This window comes from Anomaloglossus baeobatrachus, chromosome 4 (assembly GCF_048569485.1).
Source record: "Anomaloglossus baeobatrachus isolate aAnoBae1 chromosome 4, aAnoBae1.hap1, whole genome shotgun sequence".
Taxonomy (NCBI): domain Eukaryota; kingdom Metazoa; phylum Chordata; class Amphibia; order Anura; family Aromobatidae; genus Anomaloglossus; species Anomaloglossus baeobatrachus.
The window spans coordinates 261593835-261611127 of record NC_134356.1 but is presented as its reverse complement, the minus strand read 5'-3'; the positions used below and the strand labels follow the sequence as shown (position 1 = coordinate 261611127).

The 17293-nt window shown below is 48.9% G+C and overlaps 1 protein-coding gene across 3 annotated transcripts in view; it reads left to right on the top strand.

Annotated features, from left to right (window-relative positions):
- EEA1 (early endosome antigen 1) overlaps window positions 1-17293 on the top strand; it is a 302741-nt gene that overhangs the window by 259224 nt on the left and 26224 nt on the right. For all 3 annotated transcript variants that reach the window (XM_075344800.1, XM_075344799.1, XM_075344801.1), the window contains 2 exons: window positions 14516-14701; window positions 16658-16789. In XM_075344800.1, coding sequence (XP_075200915.1) covers window positions 14516-14701; window positions 16658-16789 — 318 coding nt within the window. The remainder of the gene's footprint in view (window positions 1-14515; window positions 14702-16657; window positions 16790-17293) is intronic.

Sequence of the window (17293 nt, the reverse complement as noted above, 5' to 3'; positions counted from 1 at the left end):
GAGACGCAGGGCTCCCTCTCCTTCCTCGTCCCGCGGCTCTGTTTCTGAAGCTGACTCGCAGGACGAGGAGGATGCCTTTACAGGGGGCTCGGTGGCTAACTCCATGTGCCCCATTGATCTTTCCGAAAGTGACTCAGATGTTAGTGATTTGATTGCGTCCATTAATTCTGTACTGGATCTCAATCCGCCAGTATCAGAGGAGCAACCCTCTCTGGCAGAAAAGCACCAGTTTACCTCGCCTAAGAGAGCAAAGAGTGTGTTCTTTAACCACTCACGTTTTAAGGCCGCTGTGACCAAGCCTAGGGCCTGTCCTGACAAACGCTTCCCAAAGCTTGGTTCTGATGACCGTTTTCCCTTTCCACCTGAGGTGGTCAAGGAGTGGGCTCATTATTAAAAGGTAGACCCCCCGGTGTCTAGACTCTCAGCCCGGACCGTTGTATCAGTGGCTGATGGCACCTCTCTTAAGGATTCCACTGACCGCCAGGTTGACCTTCTGGCCAAATCTGTATATGAGGCGGCAGGGGCCTCGTTCTCCCCGACTTTTGCAGCAGTGTGGGCTCTCAAAGCCATCTCTGCTTCTCTGGAGGGGATGCATTCCCTCGCCAGGGAATCTATGCCCGAAATGGTTACCTTAACTTCCCAAGCTTCAGCTTTTTCATCCTATGCCATGTCTTCCATGCTGGAGGCTTCTCACCGCACTGCGGTGGCTTCGGCTAATTCCCTCGCTATCCGCAGGATCTTGTGGCTTCGAGAGTGGAAGGCAGATGCTTCTTCAAAGAAGTACCTTGCTGGACTCCCTTTTGCTGGGTCCCGGCTGTTCGGTGAACAGCTGGATGAAATTATTAAGGAAGCTACTGGCGGGAAGAGTACTTCCATGCCACAAACCAAAACCAGGAAACCTGTCCAGGGTAGAAATCAGTCGAGGTTTCGTTCCTTTCGTTCCTCCAACTGGTCGTCCTCTAAGCCCTCGGCCTCGTCCACTAACTCAGCCAAGGACCAAAAATCCAACTGGCGCACAAAAGCGCGTCCACAGAAGACCGCAGGAGCTGCTGCCACTAAGGCAGCCTCCTCTTGACTATCTGTCCGCGCCAGCAACGTCCTTAGTCGGTGGCAGGCTCTCCCACTTTGGCGACGCGTGGTTTCAACACGTCTCCGATCAGTGGGTGCGGGATATCATCTCCCACGGATAGAATTCTCTTCCAGCCCGCCAAACAGATTTTTTCTGTCAACTCCCCCCTGCTCAAAGGCCGCCGCCTTCTCTCAGGCCGTGGCATCCTCGCAGGCCAACGGAGTAATTGTACCGGTTCCCGCCCGGGAACGGTTCAGAGGTTTCTACTCAAATCTCTTCCTAGTCCCCAAAAAGGACGGTTCCTTCCGGCCCATCCTGGATCTCAAGCTTCTCAACAAGCATGTTCGGGTGCGGCATTTTCGCATGGAGTCTCTGCGGTCAGTCATTGCCTCAATGACCCAAGGGGATTTCCTGGCATCCATCGACATCAGAGATGCCTATCTGCATGTGCCAATTGCAGTTTCACACCAGCGTTGGCTACGTTTTGCAATCGGAGAGGAACATTTCCAATTCGTGGCTCTCCCCTTCGGGTTAGCCACGGCCCCTCGGGTATTCACCAAGGTCATGACAGCAGTGGTTGCGGTTCTGCACCTCCAGGGGTTGGCAGTGATTCCTTACCTGGACGACCTTCTAGTCAAGGCTTCATCCAGCGCAGACTGTCAGCGGAGTGTCTCGCTCACTCTCGCCACTCTAGCCCAATTCGGGTGGCTTGTCAATCTTCCCAAATCCACTCTGACTCCGACCCAGAGGCTCACGTACCTAGGGATGCAGTTCGAGACTCTGCCGGCACTTGTGAAGTTGCCCTTAATCAAACAGCAGTCCCTCCAACTGGCGCTGCGCTCTCTGCTGAGGCCCCGCCGTTATTCCATCAGGCACCTGATGCAGGTGCTGGGTCAGATGGTGGCGTCAATGGAGGCTGTTCCCTTTGCCCAGTTCCATCTGCGTCCACTGCAGCTGGACATTCTCTGCTGTTGGGACAAGCGGCCTTCCTCCTTGCACAGGTTAGTGGCTCTGTCGCCACAGACCAGGAGCTCTCTTCAGTGGTGGCTTCGGCCCCTCTCTCTGTCTCAGGGGCGCTCCTTCCTGGCCCCGTCCTGGGTGATCCTCACCACGGATGCCAGTCTATCCGGCTGGGGAGCGGTATGTCTCCACCACCGAGCGCAGGGCACTTGGACTCCGTCCGAGTCAGCCCTCTCGATCAATGTGCTGGAAACCAGAGCCGTGCTTCTGGCTCTCCTAGCTTTTCATCACCTATTGGCGGGCAAGCACATCCGAGTCCAGTCAGACAACGCGACAGCGGTTGCCTACATCAATCACCAAGGCGGGACACGCAGCCGCCTGGCAATGTTGGAGGTACAACGCATCCTTCAATGGGCGGGGGACTCCAAGTCCACCATATCCGCAGTCCACATCCCAGGCGTGGAAAACTGGGAGGCAGATTATCTCAGCCGTCAATCCATGGACAGTGGCGAGTGGTCCCTGCATCCAGCAGTGTTTCAGTCAATCTGCCACAAGTGGGGCACTCCGGACGTGGACCTAATGGCATCCCGTCACAACAACAAGGTTCCGGTTTACGTGGCTTGCTCCCACGATCCTCAGGCATTCGCCGCGGACGCTCTGGTTCAAGACTGGTCCCAGTTTCGTCTGTCCTACGTGTTTCCCCCTCTAGCTCTCTTGCCCAGAGTTCTGCGCAAGATCAGAATGGAGGGCCGTCAAGTCATCCTCATTGCTCCGGACTGGCCCAGGTGAGCTTGGTACCCAGACCTGCTCCATCTGTCCGTAGAGGTGCCGTGGCATCTTCCGGACCGTCCAGACCTTCTCTCACAAGGTCCGTTTTTCCGCCAGAATTCTGCGGCTCTCAGATTGACGGGGTGGCTCTTGAGTCCTGGATCTTGACGGCTTCTGGTATCCCCCCTGAGGTCATCTCCACTATGACTTGGGCCCGTAAGTCTTCCTCTGCCAAGATCTATCACAGGACTTGGAAAATTTTCCTGTCCTGGTGTCGCTCTTCCGGCCATCCTCCTTGGCCTTTTTCCTTGCCGACCCTTCTGTCCTTTCTACAGTCCGGTCTGCAGCTGGGACTGTCCCTCAACTCTCTCAAGGGACAAGTCTCGGCTCTGTCAGTGCTGTTCCAGCGGCGTATCGCCCGGCTGGTTCAGGTCAGCACCTTCTTGCAGGGCGCGTCTCACATCATTCCGCCTTACCGGCGGCCCTTGGATCCCTGGGACCTCAATTTGGTTCTCACGGTTTTGCAAAAACCCCCCTTTGAGCCTCTTAGGGACGTTTCTTTGTTTCGTCTTTCACAGAAAGTGGTCTTTCTAGTGGCCATAACTTCCCTCAGGAGAGTCTCTGATTTGGCTGCGCTCTCTTCGGAGTCACCTTTTTTGTTTTTTCATCAAGACAAGGTGGTTCTCCATCCGACTCCGGACTTTCTTGGTAAGGTGGTCTCTCCTTTCCACCTTAACCAGGACATTACCCTACCTTCCTTTTGTCCGGCTCCTGTTCATCGCTTTGAAAAAGCGTTGCATACTCTGGATCTGGTGCGTGCTCTCCGGATCTATGTGTCTCGCACCGCTGCTCTTAGGCGGTGCACCTCTCTTTTTGTGCTAACCACAGGTCGGCGTAAGGGCCTCTCTGCTTCTAAGCCGACCTTAGCCCGTTGGATTAGGTCGACCATTTCGGATGCCTACCAGTGTTCTCAGGTGCCTCCCCCGCCGGGGATCAAGGCACACTTGACCAGAGCTGTCGGTGCCTCTTGGGCTTTCAGGCACCAGGCTACGACTCAGCAAGTCTGTCAGGCTGCCACTTGGACTAGCCTGCATACCTTTTCAAAGCACTACCAAGTGCATGCTCATGCTTCGGCAGATGCGAGCTTGGGCAGACGCATCCTTCAGGCGGCTGTCGCCCATTTCTGAAGTTAGGCTCCGCCTACTTCTTAGTTTTTCTGTTTATTCCCACCCATGGACTGCTTTGAGACGTCCTATTGTCTGGGTCTCCCATAGGAACGATAAAGAAAAAGAGAATTTTGTTTACTTACTGTAAATTCTTTTTCTTATAGTTCCGTATTGGGAGACCCAGCACCCTCCCTGTTGGCAATTTCTTGTTCCGCGTGTTGTCACCGGCTGTTGTCGTGGACAGAGGCTCCGGTTGTTCCGGTTCTTGCTCTGTTTTTACTTGTGGGTGGCTATTCTCCTTCAGCTTTTGCACTAAACTGGCTAGATCTGGTTCTCCAGGGGGTGTATAAGCTCAGAGGGAGGCGCTACACTTTTGAGTGTAGTACTTTGTGTGTCCTCCGGAGGCAGAAGCTATACACCCATTGTCTGGGTCTCCCAATACGGAACTATAAGAAAAAAAATTTACGGTAAGTAAACAAAATTCTCTTTTTTTATTCTTTTTATAAGTAATGGTAGGGTCCTAGATAGGCTTCCAAAGTGCTTAATCTACCTATGTGGCAAATTTGGGGCAGTTATCTGGCCATATGTAAGGAACAGACATCGGACAACAGAAATACATTTTTATTTATGTAAATTTATAGCAGTATGTTCACCAAGTACATTAGCAATCTCAGAGTGTGGTTGTATTTGTTTGTGCACTATTAAATGTTAAGGCCTTTAATCTTTACCATGGGGTGTAGTATCACACTAGACATCACTGATACAGTAAGAATACTTTAGCCACTTGATGTCAGAGCTTGAAAAGGTAGAAAGTGACTGGGAATAGTTGTTTCCTTTCTTCCACCTTCATCTCTTCGCAGAAAATTGAGACAATGGACTGAGCAGAATGCGTAGTTTGAAGTAAAAATATAATACTTTTAGATCTATGTCAGATTAAGGATTGTCCAGGTAAAGACAATCTCTGTACGTCCCAGATAATGGACATTCTTAGGCCTAGCACACATGGCGAGAAAAATGGTGCGAGTGGAATGCGATAAAAAATTGCATTCCACTCGGACCAATATTACTGTATGGGGTCACTCACATGAATGGTTATTTTCTCAGCCCTAATCGGACCGAGAAAACAGTCGCAGCATGCTGCGTGTACAATGCAATCCTGTTCCACTCCCACCCATGCAAGTCTGTGGGGCAAAAAAAAAAACATCGCACTGCACTCGTGTTACACCGGTGCAGCGCGAGAGCAGTGCGAGAATCGCAATAGCTGGCAACGAAGGAGAGAGGGAGATAAATCTCTCCCTCCTGCAGCGCCGGCCCTCCCCTCTGCAGCACCAGCCCTCCCCTCTGCAGCACCAGCCCTCCCCTCTGCAGCTGTGGTCTGATCCCACGATCGGACCACAGTCGCATGACATCGCATGACACTCGGTTCTTGCTGTGCTGCGAGCGTGAGCAGAGTGTCATGCAAGGACTCGCACGTAACCCCGTGTGGCCTCAGCCTTAGCATTGCACTAACATACTCCGCTGTGCAGAGTCCGAGCAAACAATGGGGCTCACATTCACACTTCCCTATTATCCTATTGCCATGTTTTGGAAACCCATACAAACTCAATCCAGATAGATCACAGCAATTAAAAGGATACAGTGGTAACTCTCCTTGCTGCCATTAAAGAGTAATTATGCCAGGTGCTATTTTTAATATGGGAATGACTTTTATGAAAGCTTTTAGTACATGTGACGCTGTCTATCGTCTCTTCTCACGGCAAGCTGTGAGACAGAGTAGTCCAGTCCAAGTCAAATATTGAGAGTGTACGTCAAAGGTAGAGGGGCAAGACAAAAAAGTAAACAGGTTACAGTCTGTGGTCAGATCCAGACAAGGGGCTAGACAAACGAGTAGGCAAAAGGCAAGATCCAAGGTCGGGCAGCAAAAAATCTGAACCGCAAACACAAAGCACACACTCCACAGAGCAGGGCTACAACTGACAATGGTCTGACTATTGTCAGCCAGCTACATAGCTAGGTAATCACCCTGAAAGGTGACACATGGAGGAAACCCATCATGTTCATGATATGGTTGCTGAATAATTCTGATAGCTCAGTAAGCCCCTGCACTTGAGTTTTAAATAAGAGTGCAAAAAAGTGAACTAAGTGATAGAGGGAGTAAAATTGTGAAATCTGGTATTTTAACCAGTTCAGGACCAGGTCATTTTTTCCCTCCATTTCTGTCTAAACACAATTTTGATTTTTATCATACTTGCAATTTTCATACCTTTTTTTTAAAAAAAAAAATTCTTCTCAATTGGATATTCAAACAATTTTTGCCTTTTTCATGCAGTATACACTAATAAATAATTAATAATAATACTAAGTTTACGCTACAGTGATATTTAATCATGAAAGTAGGACATTTATGTAGAACCATGCAATGGGTGAGTTCCTCATATCACACAATTTATTGAAACAAAAGCCAACAACAGTGGTGGGTATACCCCAAATAAAAATGTCAATATCTCATTAACTTATCATGTGGCCTTGAGAATCAATTAACGCTTGATAACAATGTCTTCTGCTGTTCAAAAGTGGAGTTATTAATAGTCTGCATGGCATAACACTTTTCTGGAAGGGCATCCCTCAGGTCATTGAAGCTCTAAGGTAAAGAGTTATGAGCCTCTACATGGTGACTCAACTGATCCCAGAGGTTTTCAAGGAGATTCAGGTCTGGAGAAAGTGCAGGCCACTCTATTTGAAGTGCTCCGTCTCCAGACTGTTCCCTAATGATGCGAGATGGAGCATGGTCTCCCATGAAATTAGACCGGTGTTGTTCATGCAGCGACACAAAGATTGGATTAATAATGTTATCCAAGTAGTAGGGGCTTGTCACTATACCATTCACAAAGTATAACAACAAAGATTTAAGTCAAGCGTAGTCCTTGGAATTACAGACTCATTTCGGCACACCACCTAATCATAGTCCCAATAGTGCTAACTGCTGTCTCTGCATATATGAAATATATGACATTTATTGGGTGATTCATGGATCAAAAACCTTTTGTGGATTTTGCCATTAAGCCCCTTTGTTAGAGAACAACAAGTTGTGCAAAAAGTACAGAAACATTGAACAGTTGGGCATGAGCATTCTAAAGTATGGAGAAAAGTATGTCACATTAAGTTCACCTGAAAAGGTTAGAGGGCATTTACGATCTTTCTGAAATTTCACCCAAAAGCCCTAACTTTTTGTGAATAGTGTATATTACATTACTTGCTTAACTTAATAAAAGTTAAGTTTTCTTTTGTCTGTAATCCCGAAGACTATGCTGGATTTAATCTTCTTTTTCTTTGTCGCTCCATTGGGAGACCCAGACAATTGGGTGTATAGCTACTGCCTCCGGAGGCCACACAAAGTATTACACTTAAAAGTGTAAACCCCTCCCCTCTGCTATACACCCTCCCGTGCATCACGGGCTCCTCAGTTTTTATGCTTTGTGCGAAGGAGGCTGACATCCACGCATAGCTCCACATCTTAGTCAGCAGCAGCTGCTGACTAGGTCGGATGGAAGAAAAGAGGGCCCATATCAGGGCCCCCAGCATGCTCCCTTCTCACCCCACTCTGGTCGGCGGTGTTGTTAAGGTTGCGCGTACATAGGCAGGAGCCACATGCTGTTTTCCTTCCCCATCCCTTAATGGGCTCTGGGTGAAGTGGGATCCTAATCGGTCTCCAGGCACTGGGACCGTGCTCCCTCCGCAGCCCCTGGGGAATCTGCTGGACAGGAGCCGGGTATCGTCAGGGACAAGGCCCTGCTACTGTGAGGTACTCTGTGTCCCCGTGGGGACCGCGCATGGAGCGCTTGTGCCATACACACTGCAGCACTGCTGGGTGTGTTAGTGCGCAGGGGACTACCGCGCCGGCCGCGCTTATAACTTTAGTCCCCGGCTTTTGCGGCCTAGTTTCGCTTATTCCCGCCCACAGGCCTGCCAGTCAGGGGAAGGGCGGGACGCTGCACAGGACGGCAGCACTGAGGGCTGGAGCATACTTTGTATCCTCCTCCCCCTCATTCAGCACAGTGGGGCACTAGATTCCCGCACTTTCTAGGGCACGCCCACGGCCCCTTCCTCCCCACAGAACGCCGGCAGCCATTCCTGTCAGCACTTCTGATGCTGGAGAGGAGAGACAACATCAGGGGGCCCGGGCACGGATTCTGGTGATCACTCAACCGCTGTGAGCGGTCGGTAAGCAGCACCTGAGGTGCTGGCCCCACTGAGTGCCGAAGTGTACATATATATATATATATATATATATATATATATATATATATATATATATATATATATATTATGCTTGTTGTATGGTCGCACTGTTGATTTTTGGCTACTCCTGGAGAAGCCTTACAGTCCAGCCCCGGGCACTGTTCAATCATTATACCACCCCGGACCTGCCAGTCAGGAGGAAGGGCGGGACAGTCGGGCTGACGCCGACAGTGAGGGCCGGAACACACTTCGCTGTCCTCCGCCCCCCTCACTAATCACGCTACGGAACTGATCCCCTCAAGGTACTCAGTGTTCCCTTGGGGACGGTGCAGAGAGCAGCTTCGCCTCAGACTTGGCGACTACCGCGCCGACCGCGCCTGCTTGCCGGCCGCGGTCTGTAACTTTAGTTCCCGGCTTTTGCAGCCTAGTGCCTTAAACTCCTGGCCCTGCCAGTCAGGGGGAAGGGCGGGACGGTCAGTCGGAGGCTAGCAGTGACGGCTGGAGCACACTTGGCTGTCCTCCGCCTCCCTCACGTTTCACTCAGGGCACCAGATTCCCGCACTTTTGGGGTTACGCCCACGGCTCCCCCCTCCACTGTACAACGCCGACAGCCATGTTTTCAGCAGCACATACTGCTTCAGAGTCGGTACACCAGGGGGCTTCTTCTCGATGCTGGGCCCCCTAGAGTGATGAACTGTATATGTGATACACTGTATATATGGCTATATAATGTTTGAATGCAGTTTCACAGTTTGGCTGTACATATGTATCCTCAGTGATCACTGTGAACATACTCGCTCAGCCGGTGACGGGGGTCCCTGTCCAGGCGGCAGGGACAGAGTTACAGCTTTGCTGAGAAACTCTCTGGGTCATTTTCACTATCCATGTCTCAGGCTATGGACAAATGGTCGGCTAAGAGACTAGGAGTTTGCAGTCCAGACCGGCCCCTTACACAGGGCCCGGGCACTGCGGGATCGCCCCAGGCCTCTATCGGTCTGCGACGAAGCGTGTTCCTGGGGTGGCCTCTAGTTATTACGTGATAAACCCCTGCACGAACCGCAGTCCCAGTCCGGCAAAGCAGCCTTGCTTGGAATCTTCCCCGATTTCTAGGGTCTCAGCTTGAGGACCCTATAGAGGATGGGGCGGAGGTCGCAACCCAGGACTCTGTCCGGACGTGGCTCTCAAGGCTTCACAGATTCTGTCCAGAAGCACACCTTCCCGGACAAGCGTTTTACTGAACGCCTTATAACACACATTGTCCCTTCCCCTCTGACGTTGTTAAGGTTTCGGCTCAATGTCATAAGGTGCCCTCCAGTCTCGGACTGGCGGCTAGATCAGTAGTAGCAGTGGCTGGCGGGTCCACGCTCAAGAATGTCACGGACAGACAGATAGAACTCCTAATGGGATCCATCTATGAAGCCATAGGCGCGTCCGTTGCCCCAGCCTTTGCAGGGGTGGGCACTCCAGGCTATCTCAGCTGCTCTGTCTCAGATCAATGCGGTCATCCTGTGCTCTGCAATTAGCGTCTTTGACGTCTCAGGCGGTGGTATTTTCATCCTCCGCCGTGCACATTCTGTCTTACGGTCACAGGATAGAGCTCAGTTCTCATCCTCCGACTCGTTGCTTCACAGCATCTCCGTCCCCCGAGCGAGCCGATGCACGTTTCCAGTCGGTGAACACACGGCTCAACGGACAGAGAACCTGACGGTTCCGGATGGAATCTCTCCGCTTGCCATCGCCTTTGATGGCCCAAGGAGGCTTCCTAGCATCAATCGACATCAGGGATGCTTATCTCCACGTGCCGATTGTACCAGAATATCAGCGCTTCCTGCGCTTCGCCATAGGGAACGAACACCTTCAGTTCGTGGCACTAACTTTCGGCCTGGTGACAGCCCTACGGGCCTTCACCAAGGTCATGACAACGGTGGTAGTGGTCCTTCTATCTCAGGCATTCTGCTGATCAAGGCCCCCTCTCGGGTGGCATGCCAACACAGCCTGAACATTGCTCTAGAGACTCTCCAGAGATTCGGGTGGTTCATCAATTTTTCCTAAAGTCAAAATTGACACCGGCCCAATCACTGACATATCTCGGCATGGAGTTTCATACTCTCTCAGCGATAGTGAAGCTTCCGCTGGACAAACAGCGTTCACTACAGACAGGGGTGCAATCGTTCCTTCGAGCCCAGTCACACCCTTGGAGGCGCCTCATGCACTTCCTAGAGAAGTTGGTGGCAGCAATAGAGGCAGCTCCGTTTGCGCAGATTCATCTGCGCCCACTTTAATGGGACTTTCTCCGCAAATGGGACAGCAAATCGACGTCCCTCGACAAGAACGTTGCTCCTTCCCGGGCAGCCATGGCCTCCCTTCAGTGGTGGTTTCTTCCCACTCTTGTCGAAGGAAAAATCCTTCCTGCCCACATCCTGGGCTGTGGTCACGGCGGACGCGAGTCTGTCAGGGAGTCTTCCTCCGCCACAGGGCTCAGGGTACATGGACTCAGCAGAGTCCTCCTTCCAGATCAATGTTCTGGAGATAAGGGCAGTGTTCTAGCCCTAAAAGCGTTCCAGCCATGGCTGGAAGGCAGGCAGATCCGAATTCAGTCGGACAACGCCACGGCGGTGGCATACATCAACCACCAAGGCGACACAAGCAGTCGGCAAGCCTTCCAGCAAGTCCGGCGGATTCTGCTGTGGGTGGAAGCCACAGCCTCCACCATCTCCGCAGTTCACATCCCGGGCGTAGAAAACTGGGAAGCAGACTTTCTCAGTCGCCAGGGCATGGACGCAGGGGAATGGCCTCTTCGACCGGACGTGTTTCAAGAGATTGTTACCGCTGGGGGAAGCCGGACGTCGACCTATTGGCGTCCCGGCACAACAACAAGGTCCCGGCATTCATGGCACGTTCTCAAGATCACAGAGCTCTGGCGGCAGAAGCATTAGTTCAGGATTGGTCGCAGTTTCCACTGCCTCACGTATTCCTCCTCTGGCACTGCTGCCCAGAGTGTTACGCAGGATCAGATCCGACTGCTACCGCGCCATCCTTGTCGCTCCAGACTGGCCGAGGAGGTCGTGGTACCCGGATCTGTGGCTCTCACGGTAGGCCAACCGTGGACACTACCAGACCGGCCAGACTTGCTGTCTCAAGGGCCGTTTTTTCCATCTGAATTCTGCGGCCCTCAACCTGACTGCGTAGCCATTGAGTCCTGGATCCTAGCGTCTTCAGGGTTATCTCAAGAGGTCATTGCCACTATGAGACAGGCCAGGAAACCAACGTCCGCCAAGATCTACCACAGGACGTGGAAGATCTTCTTATCCTGGTGCTCTGATCAGAGTTTTACTCTCTGGCCATTCGCCTTGCCCACTTTCCGTCCTTCCTTCAATCCGGAATGGAAAAGGGGTTGTCTCTCGGTTCCCTTAAGGGACAAGTTTCAGCGCTTTCTCTGTTTTTTTCAAAAGCGTCTAGCCAAACTCCCTCAGGTACGCACGTTCCTGCAGGGGGTTTGCCACATAGTCCCTCCTTACAAGCGTCGGCTAGAACCCTGGGATCGGAACAGGGTGATACCGGCTCTTCAGAAACCACCCTTCGAGCCAATGAGGGATATTCTCTTTCACGCCTTTCGCAGAGGGTGGTCTTCCTAGTGGCAGTCACGTCACTCCGCAGAGTGTCTGACATAGCAGCGCTGTCATGTAAAGTCGCCCTTCCTGGTGTTTCACCGGGACAAGCTGGTTCTGCGTTCGGTTCTGGAATTTCTCCCGAAGGTGGTATCCTCTGTTCATCTCAATCAGGATATCTTCTTACCTTCTTTTTTGTCTCATCCGGTTCACCAACGTGAAAAGGATTTGCACTTGTTAGGTCTAGTGAGAGCACTCAGACTCTACATTTCTCGTACGGCGCCCCTGCGCCGCTCGGATGCGCTCTTGTCCTTGTCGCTGACCAGCGTAAAGGGTCGCAAGCTCCCAAGTCAACTTGGCTCGGTGGATCAAGGAACCAATTCTTGAAGCCTACCGTTCTGCTGGGCTTCTGGTTCCTTCAAGGCTGAAGGCCCATTCTCCCAGAGCCGTGGGTACGTCCTGGGCGTTGCTGCACCAGGCTACGGCTCAGCAGGTGTGTCAGGCGACTACCTGGTTGAGTCTGCACGCTTTCACGGAGCACTATCTAGTGCATACCTACGCTCGGCAGATGCCAGCTTAGGTAGGCGAGTCCTTCAGGCGGCGGTTGCCCACCTGTAGGAAGGAGCCGTTTTTACGGCTTTTACCGGGGTATTCTTTTACCCACCCAGGGACTGCTTTTGGACGTCCCAATTGTCTGGGTCTCCCAATGGAGCAACAAAGAAGAAGGGAATTTTGTTTACTTACCGTAAATTCCTTTTCTTCTAGCTCCAATTGGGAGACCCAGCACCCGCCCCTGTTCCCTGCGGGCTGTTATTTCTTTGTGTACACATGTTGTTCAGATTGAATTGTTCTTGGTCATGGTTTCAGTTCTCCGAACATCCTTCGGATTGAATTTACCTTAGACCAATTTATAAGTTTCCTCCTTCCTGCTTTTGCACCAAAACTGAGGAGCCCGTGATGCACGGGAGGGTGTATAGCAGAGGGGAGGGGTTTACACTTTTAAGTGTAATACTTTGTGTGGCCTCCGGAGGCAGTAGCTATACACCCAATTGTCTGGGTCTCCCAATTGGAGCTAGAAGAAAAGGAATTTACGGTAAGTAAACAAAATTCCCTTCATTTCCCTGTGTCTTGCGGCTGCTCTTACCATATCCGTGCATTGTTCAATTGGAACCAGAATACCTGAGACCGCAATGCAGTGAGCTAACTTTATGCTACTTTCTATATTCACAAAGTGTAGAGCAGTTCTGTATTGACTATACGCACCTGCCACCACTGTAACACCACTCACACCAAAGGGTCGTCTGATGACATCAGTGGCTGAGGCATAGCACTCTCCTTGATATCTGCAACATTGTTGGTGGACATAATTTCTGCTCAGCATAAATTGATTTTCATCAGTAAACAGCACTGAGGCCCACTGGTCCCTTGTCCAGCAAGACGATGATGCTTGTGCCTGGTGGTGTGATCATGTACCCTTGCAGGTTGTCTAGCATGCAGATCACACTGATGTAAACTGTTTCAAATAGTCTGACATGAGACTTGGATGCCTCTCACCTCCTTTAAATATGCCTGAAGCTGTGTAGCATTCATTATCCGATTCCGAAGGGCATTGTTCACAATGTGGCAGTCATCAGTGTGGGTTGTGGCCAAAAGATGTCCACTTCTACGCCTTTCTGTGACTTCCAGACTTTCTGTATCTATGTTGCAACCTTCTGATGACACTATGTGACACTTTAAGCTCAGTGGCCCACGTCTATCTGACTTTTTAAATCTCAATTCTAATTGAACCCCAAAATTTATTGGGTGATTCATGGATCAAAGACCTTTCGTGGATTTTGCCATTAAGCCCCTTTGTTAGAGAACAACAAGTTGTGCAAAACGTACAGAAACATTGAATAGTTGGACATGAGCATTCTAAAGTATGGAGAAAAGTATGTCACATTAAGTTCACCTGAAAAGGTTAGAGGGCATTTTAGGATCTTTGTGAAATTTCACCCAAAAGCCCTAACTTTTTGTGAATAGTGTATATTACATTACTTGCTTTCTATCATTCCTTTTTGTTCGCCGATGTGCTAACATGCTACTGAATGTGCAGTGTCACAGGATTATCTCACTCACGTCTCTGTTGCCATCGCGTCCAACACTGGATTTCATCTCAGTGCGCATGACTCCAAAGTTTAGGTCATGCGCACTACTTCAGTTTGAAGCCAGGACGTGTACACCTGGCTTGCGGATCTCGGGGTCATGCGCACTGAGCCGAAATCCAGTGTTGGGCAGCGATGGCAGCAGAGAGGTAAGTGAGATCATGCTGTGATGCTGCACATCCATTAACATGTTAGCACGCCCACAGGGCTTGCATTGGTGAATTTGAGCTGAGACTCTGGTGAAAATTGAACATTTCTGTGATTTTTGTGTTGACAACTTGATCAGCAAAAATACACCTAATAGGTACAAGTTCTGTATGTAAAAAATGTCTGAATAAGCCGATCTGTTCTTCTGCTTCCTTATAATATTACAGCATAGGCTGGACTATGTCCAGACTCCACTACACAGATGCACTATGCAGATGTAGCCCAGTATGAATATAGTGGGATCTTACATTTTGCTGAATTTTAGATAACAATTGAAAATAATCTCAGTCTGAGACGTAAAAATAAAAATTGATTGACAAGCAACAGTAATTAATGTTCTTGTATACGTTTTAGTCTTTAGAGGAGAAACTAATACTAGCCCAAGAGGAACTGAAATCTAACGGGAATGAAATAAGCAGCCAATTGAAACAGATCAAAGAGTTATCTACACTGAAGAGCAGTATGGAACAAGAAATATCTACAAAGACGAAGCAATTAAAGGAACATGGGCAAAGTCTTCAGGAATTGCAAAAACAAAAGGTAGTTTGCATTTTCTTTATATATTTTGTATAGATGTGTTTTATATAATATATATGTTACAGGCAATGTATGAAAACCCGGCATTCTATAGAATACCTAGGCAATGTGTACAATCCCTGTCGTTTTCAGGCAAGGTACAGTATGAAATATCTGCGTTGTTCTATACTTTTCCTAGGCATTACATAAAATGTCTAGGTATAAAGAATGACAAGAACTGCTCAGGGCAAAGTCTGATATAATGCCCAGCTTGGAAAAGTCTTTAGTAACAAACAGTCAAAAAACTAATGAAAGAAGAAATCCTAAATGAACCACAGGATATCTTTACAGGGAACAACACAAAGAAACAGAAGTGTCGTTCCTGTCTATTAGGGGTACTTCTCACATAGCGAGATCGCTGCTGAGTCACAGGTTTTGTGACGTATCAGTGACCTCATCAGTGATCTCGTTGTGTGTGACACTAAGCAGTGACCTGGCCCCCGTTGTGAAATCGCTGATCGTTACACACCGGGCTGGTTCATTTTTTGCTCATTGCTCTCCCGCTGTGCAGCACACATCGCTGTGTTTGACAGCGGGAGAGCAACGATCTGAATGTGCAGGGAGCAGGGAGCTGGCGTCTGGAAGCTGCGGACGCTGGTAACCAAGATACACATCGGGTAACCAAGCAAAGCGCTTTGCTTGTTTACCCGATATTTACCTTGGTTACCAGCGTACGCTGCTGCCAGTGCCGGCTCGTACATATTGGGTAACTATGCTTTGCTTAGTAACCCGATGTGTACTCTAGCTACGAGTGCAGGGAGCCAGCGCTAAGCGGTGTGCGCTAGTAACCAGGGTAAATATCGGGTAACCAAGCAAAGCATTTTGCTTAGTTACCCGATATTTACCATGGTTACCAAGCGCAGCATCGTTTACACGAGTTGCTGGTCGCTGGTGAGATCTGCCTGATTGACAGCTCACCAGCGACCATGTGGCGACGCACCAGCGATCCTGACCAGGTCATATCGTGGTCGGAATCGCTGGTACGTCGTTTAGTTAGACGGTACCCTTAGTCTTTAGTAGCAAACAGTCAAAAACATGAAAGAAGAAATGCAAAATAAACAACAGAATATCTTTTCTGGGGAAAAAAAAAGGAATCCGGTGTCATTCCTGACTATTTGTTGCAGCACAAGAGGCTAGAATGGCATTTTGAATTGCACTTCATTTTATTTTTATTTTTTTTGACGCAAAGACATTTGTTATTTTGGCACTTAGTTTTGCACATACACCTCAAAAATTCCTTGGCCACTTCCTGTGGACTGAGCAGTAGCAGCAGATCGAAGAGGTATTTGTGGTCAGGAACATCTTGAACCTTGAGCAAGCCCTTTTGACAAACACTGAATTGTGATCTTGATAGAGTTGGTTCAAAATGAGTTGGTTCAAAATTCCTCGCACCGTTCTAAGTCGGTAAAAGCTATCTTCTATCACATCTATAACAACTGCTAGCAGAGTTTGCAGATCACTGCCTCCCTTGGCTATGTCAGAGATAGGAACCCGCACAGTGTCCCCCCAAAGATGCAGGAGGAAATTTTTTGTCAGTGTCCATTTTCATTTTCTGCACTGTCCACCTACTTTTGGACTGACCACTCCTGTAGTATTCTATACTCCTCCTGTTTGTCATTTAGGTATTCTATAGAATGACTAAGAAATGTATGAACATCTGATGTATGTCATACTTTGACGACCCATTACCGGCATTGTATACATTGCCTAGGTATTCTATAGAATGCCTGTTTTTACACATTGCCGGTAACAGATATATGTATAATGAAAAATTTCCTGTCTCACAATACTATATGTTAATTTGGAGGTACTATTTGTTTTTGTCGAGAAGCCCCTAAAAAGTAGGTGATTTGCTGGGTGAAATCACAATATCCTCACAAGCTTACCATTGTATCTATATTTATTTTGTTCCGTTTTCAGGCTCTCATGGACAAAGACTTGAGCGATGAAAAAGTGAAAGGAAATAATTTAACTGCCCTTAAGGGTAAGCTAGAAGAAGAAGTCACAAAAAAGAGAGAAGAACTAAAGAATTTCAGAGAAGAATCACAAAAGGTATCCTTTTTATAAGAAGGAATTCTAGATCAAACAAGACTAATGTACTTCATGTACAGTCATGGCTGAAAGTGTTGGCACCCTTGAAATTGTTCCAGAAAATGAAGTATTTCTCCCAGAACATTATTGCAATTACACCTGTCTTGTTATACACATGTTTCTTTCATTTGGATGAATTGGAACAACACAAAAAATAGAGGGGAAAAAAGGTAAATTGGACATCCTTTCACACACCACCCCAAAAATGGATAAATTTGTTGGCACCTTCAACTTAAGATTTCGTTGCACACCATTTGGAATCACTAACTGCAGTTGCAAAAGGAAGCAAAATGGTAGTAAGAGCTAGGGAATTGCGCTGCGAACATTTTTTAAAATTATGTGGTTTACGCAATATTTCTGATAACCAGTCAAGGTAAAGCAGACAGCTGGGGGCTGGTATTATCAGGCTTGGAAGGCTCATGTTTATTTAGCCCTTCCCAGCCTAAAAATAGCACATCCATTAGA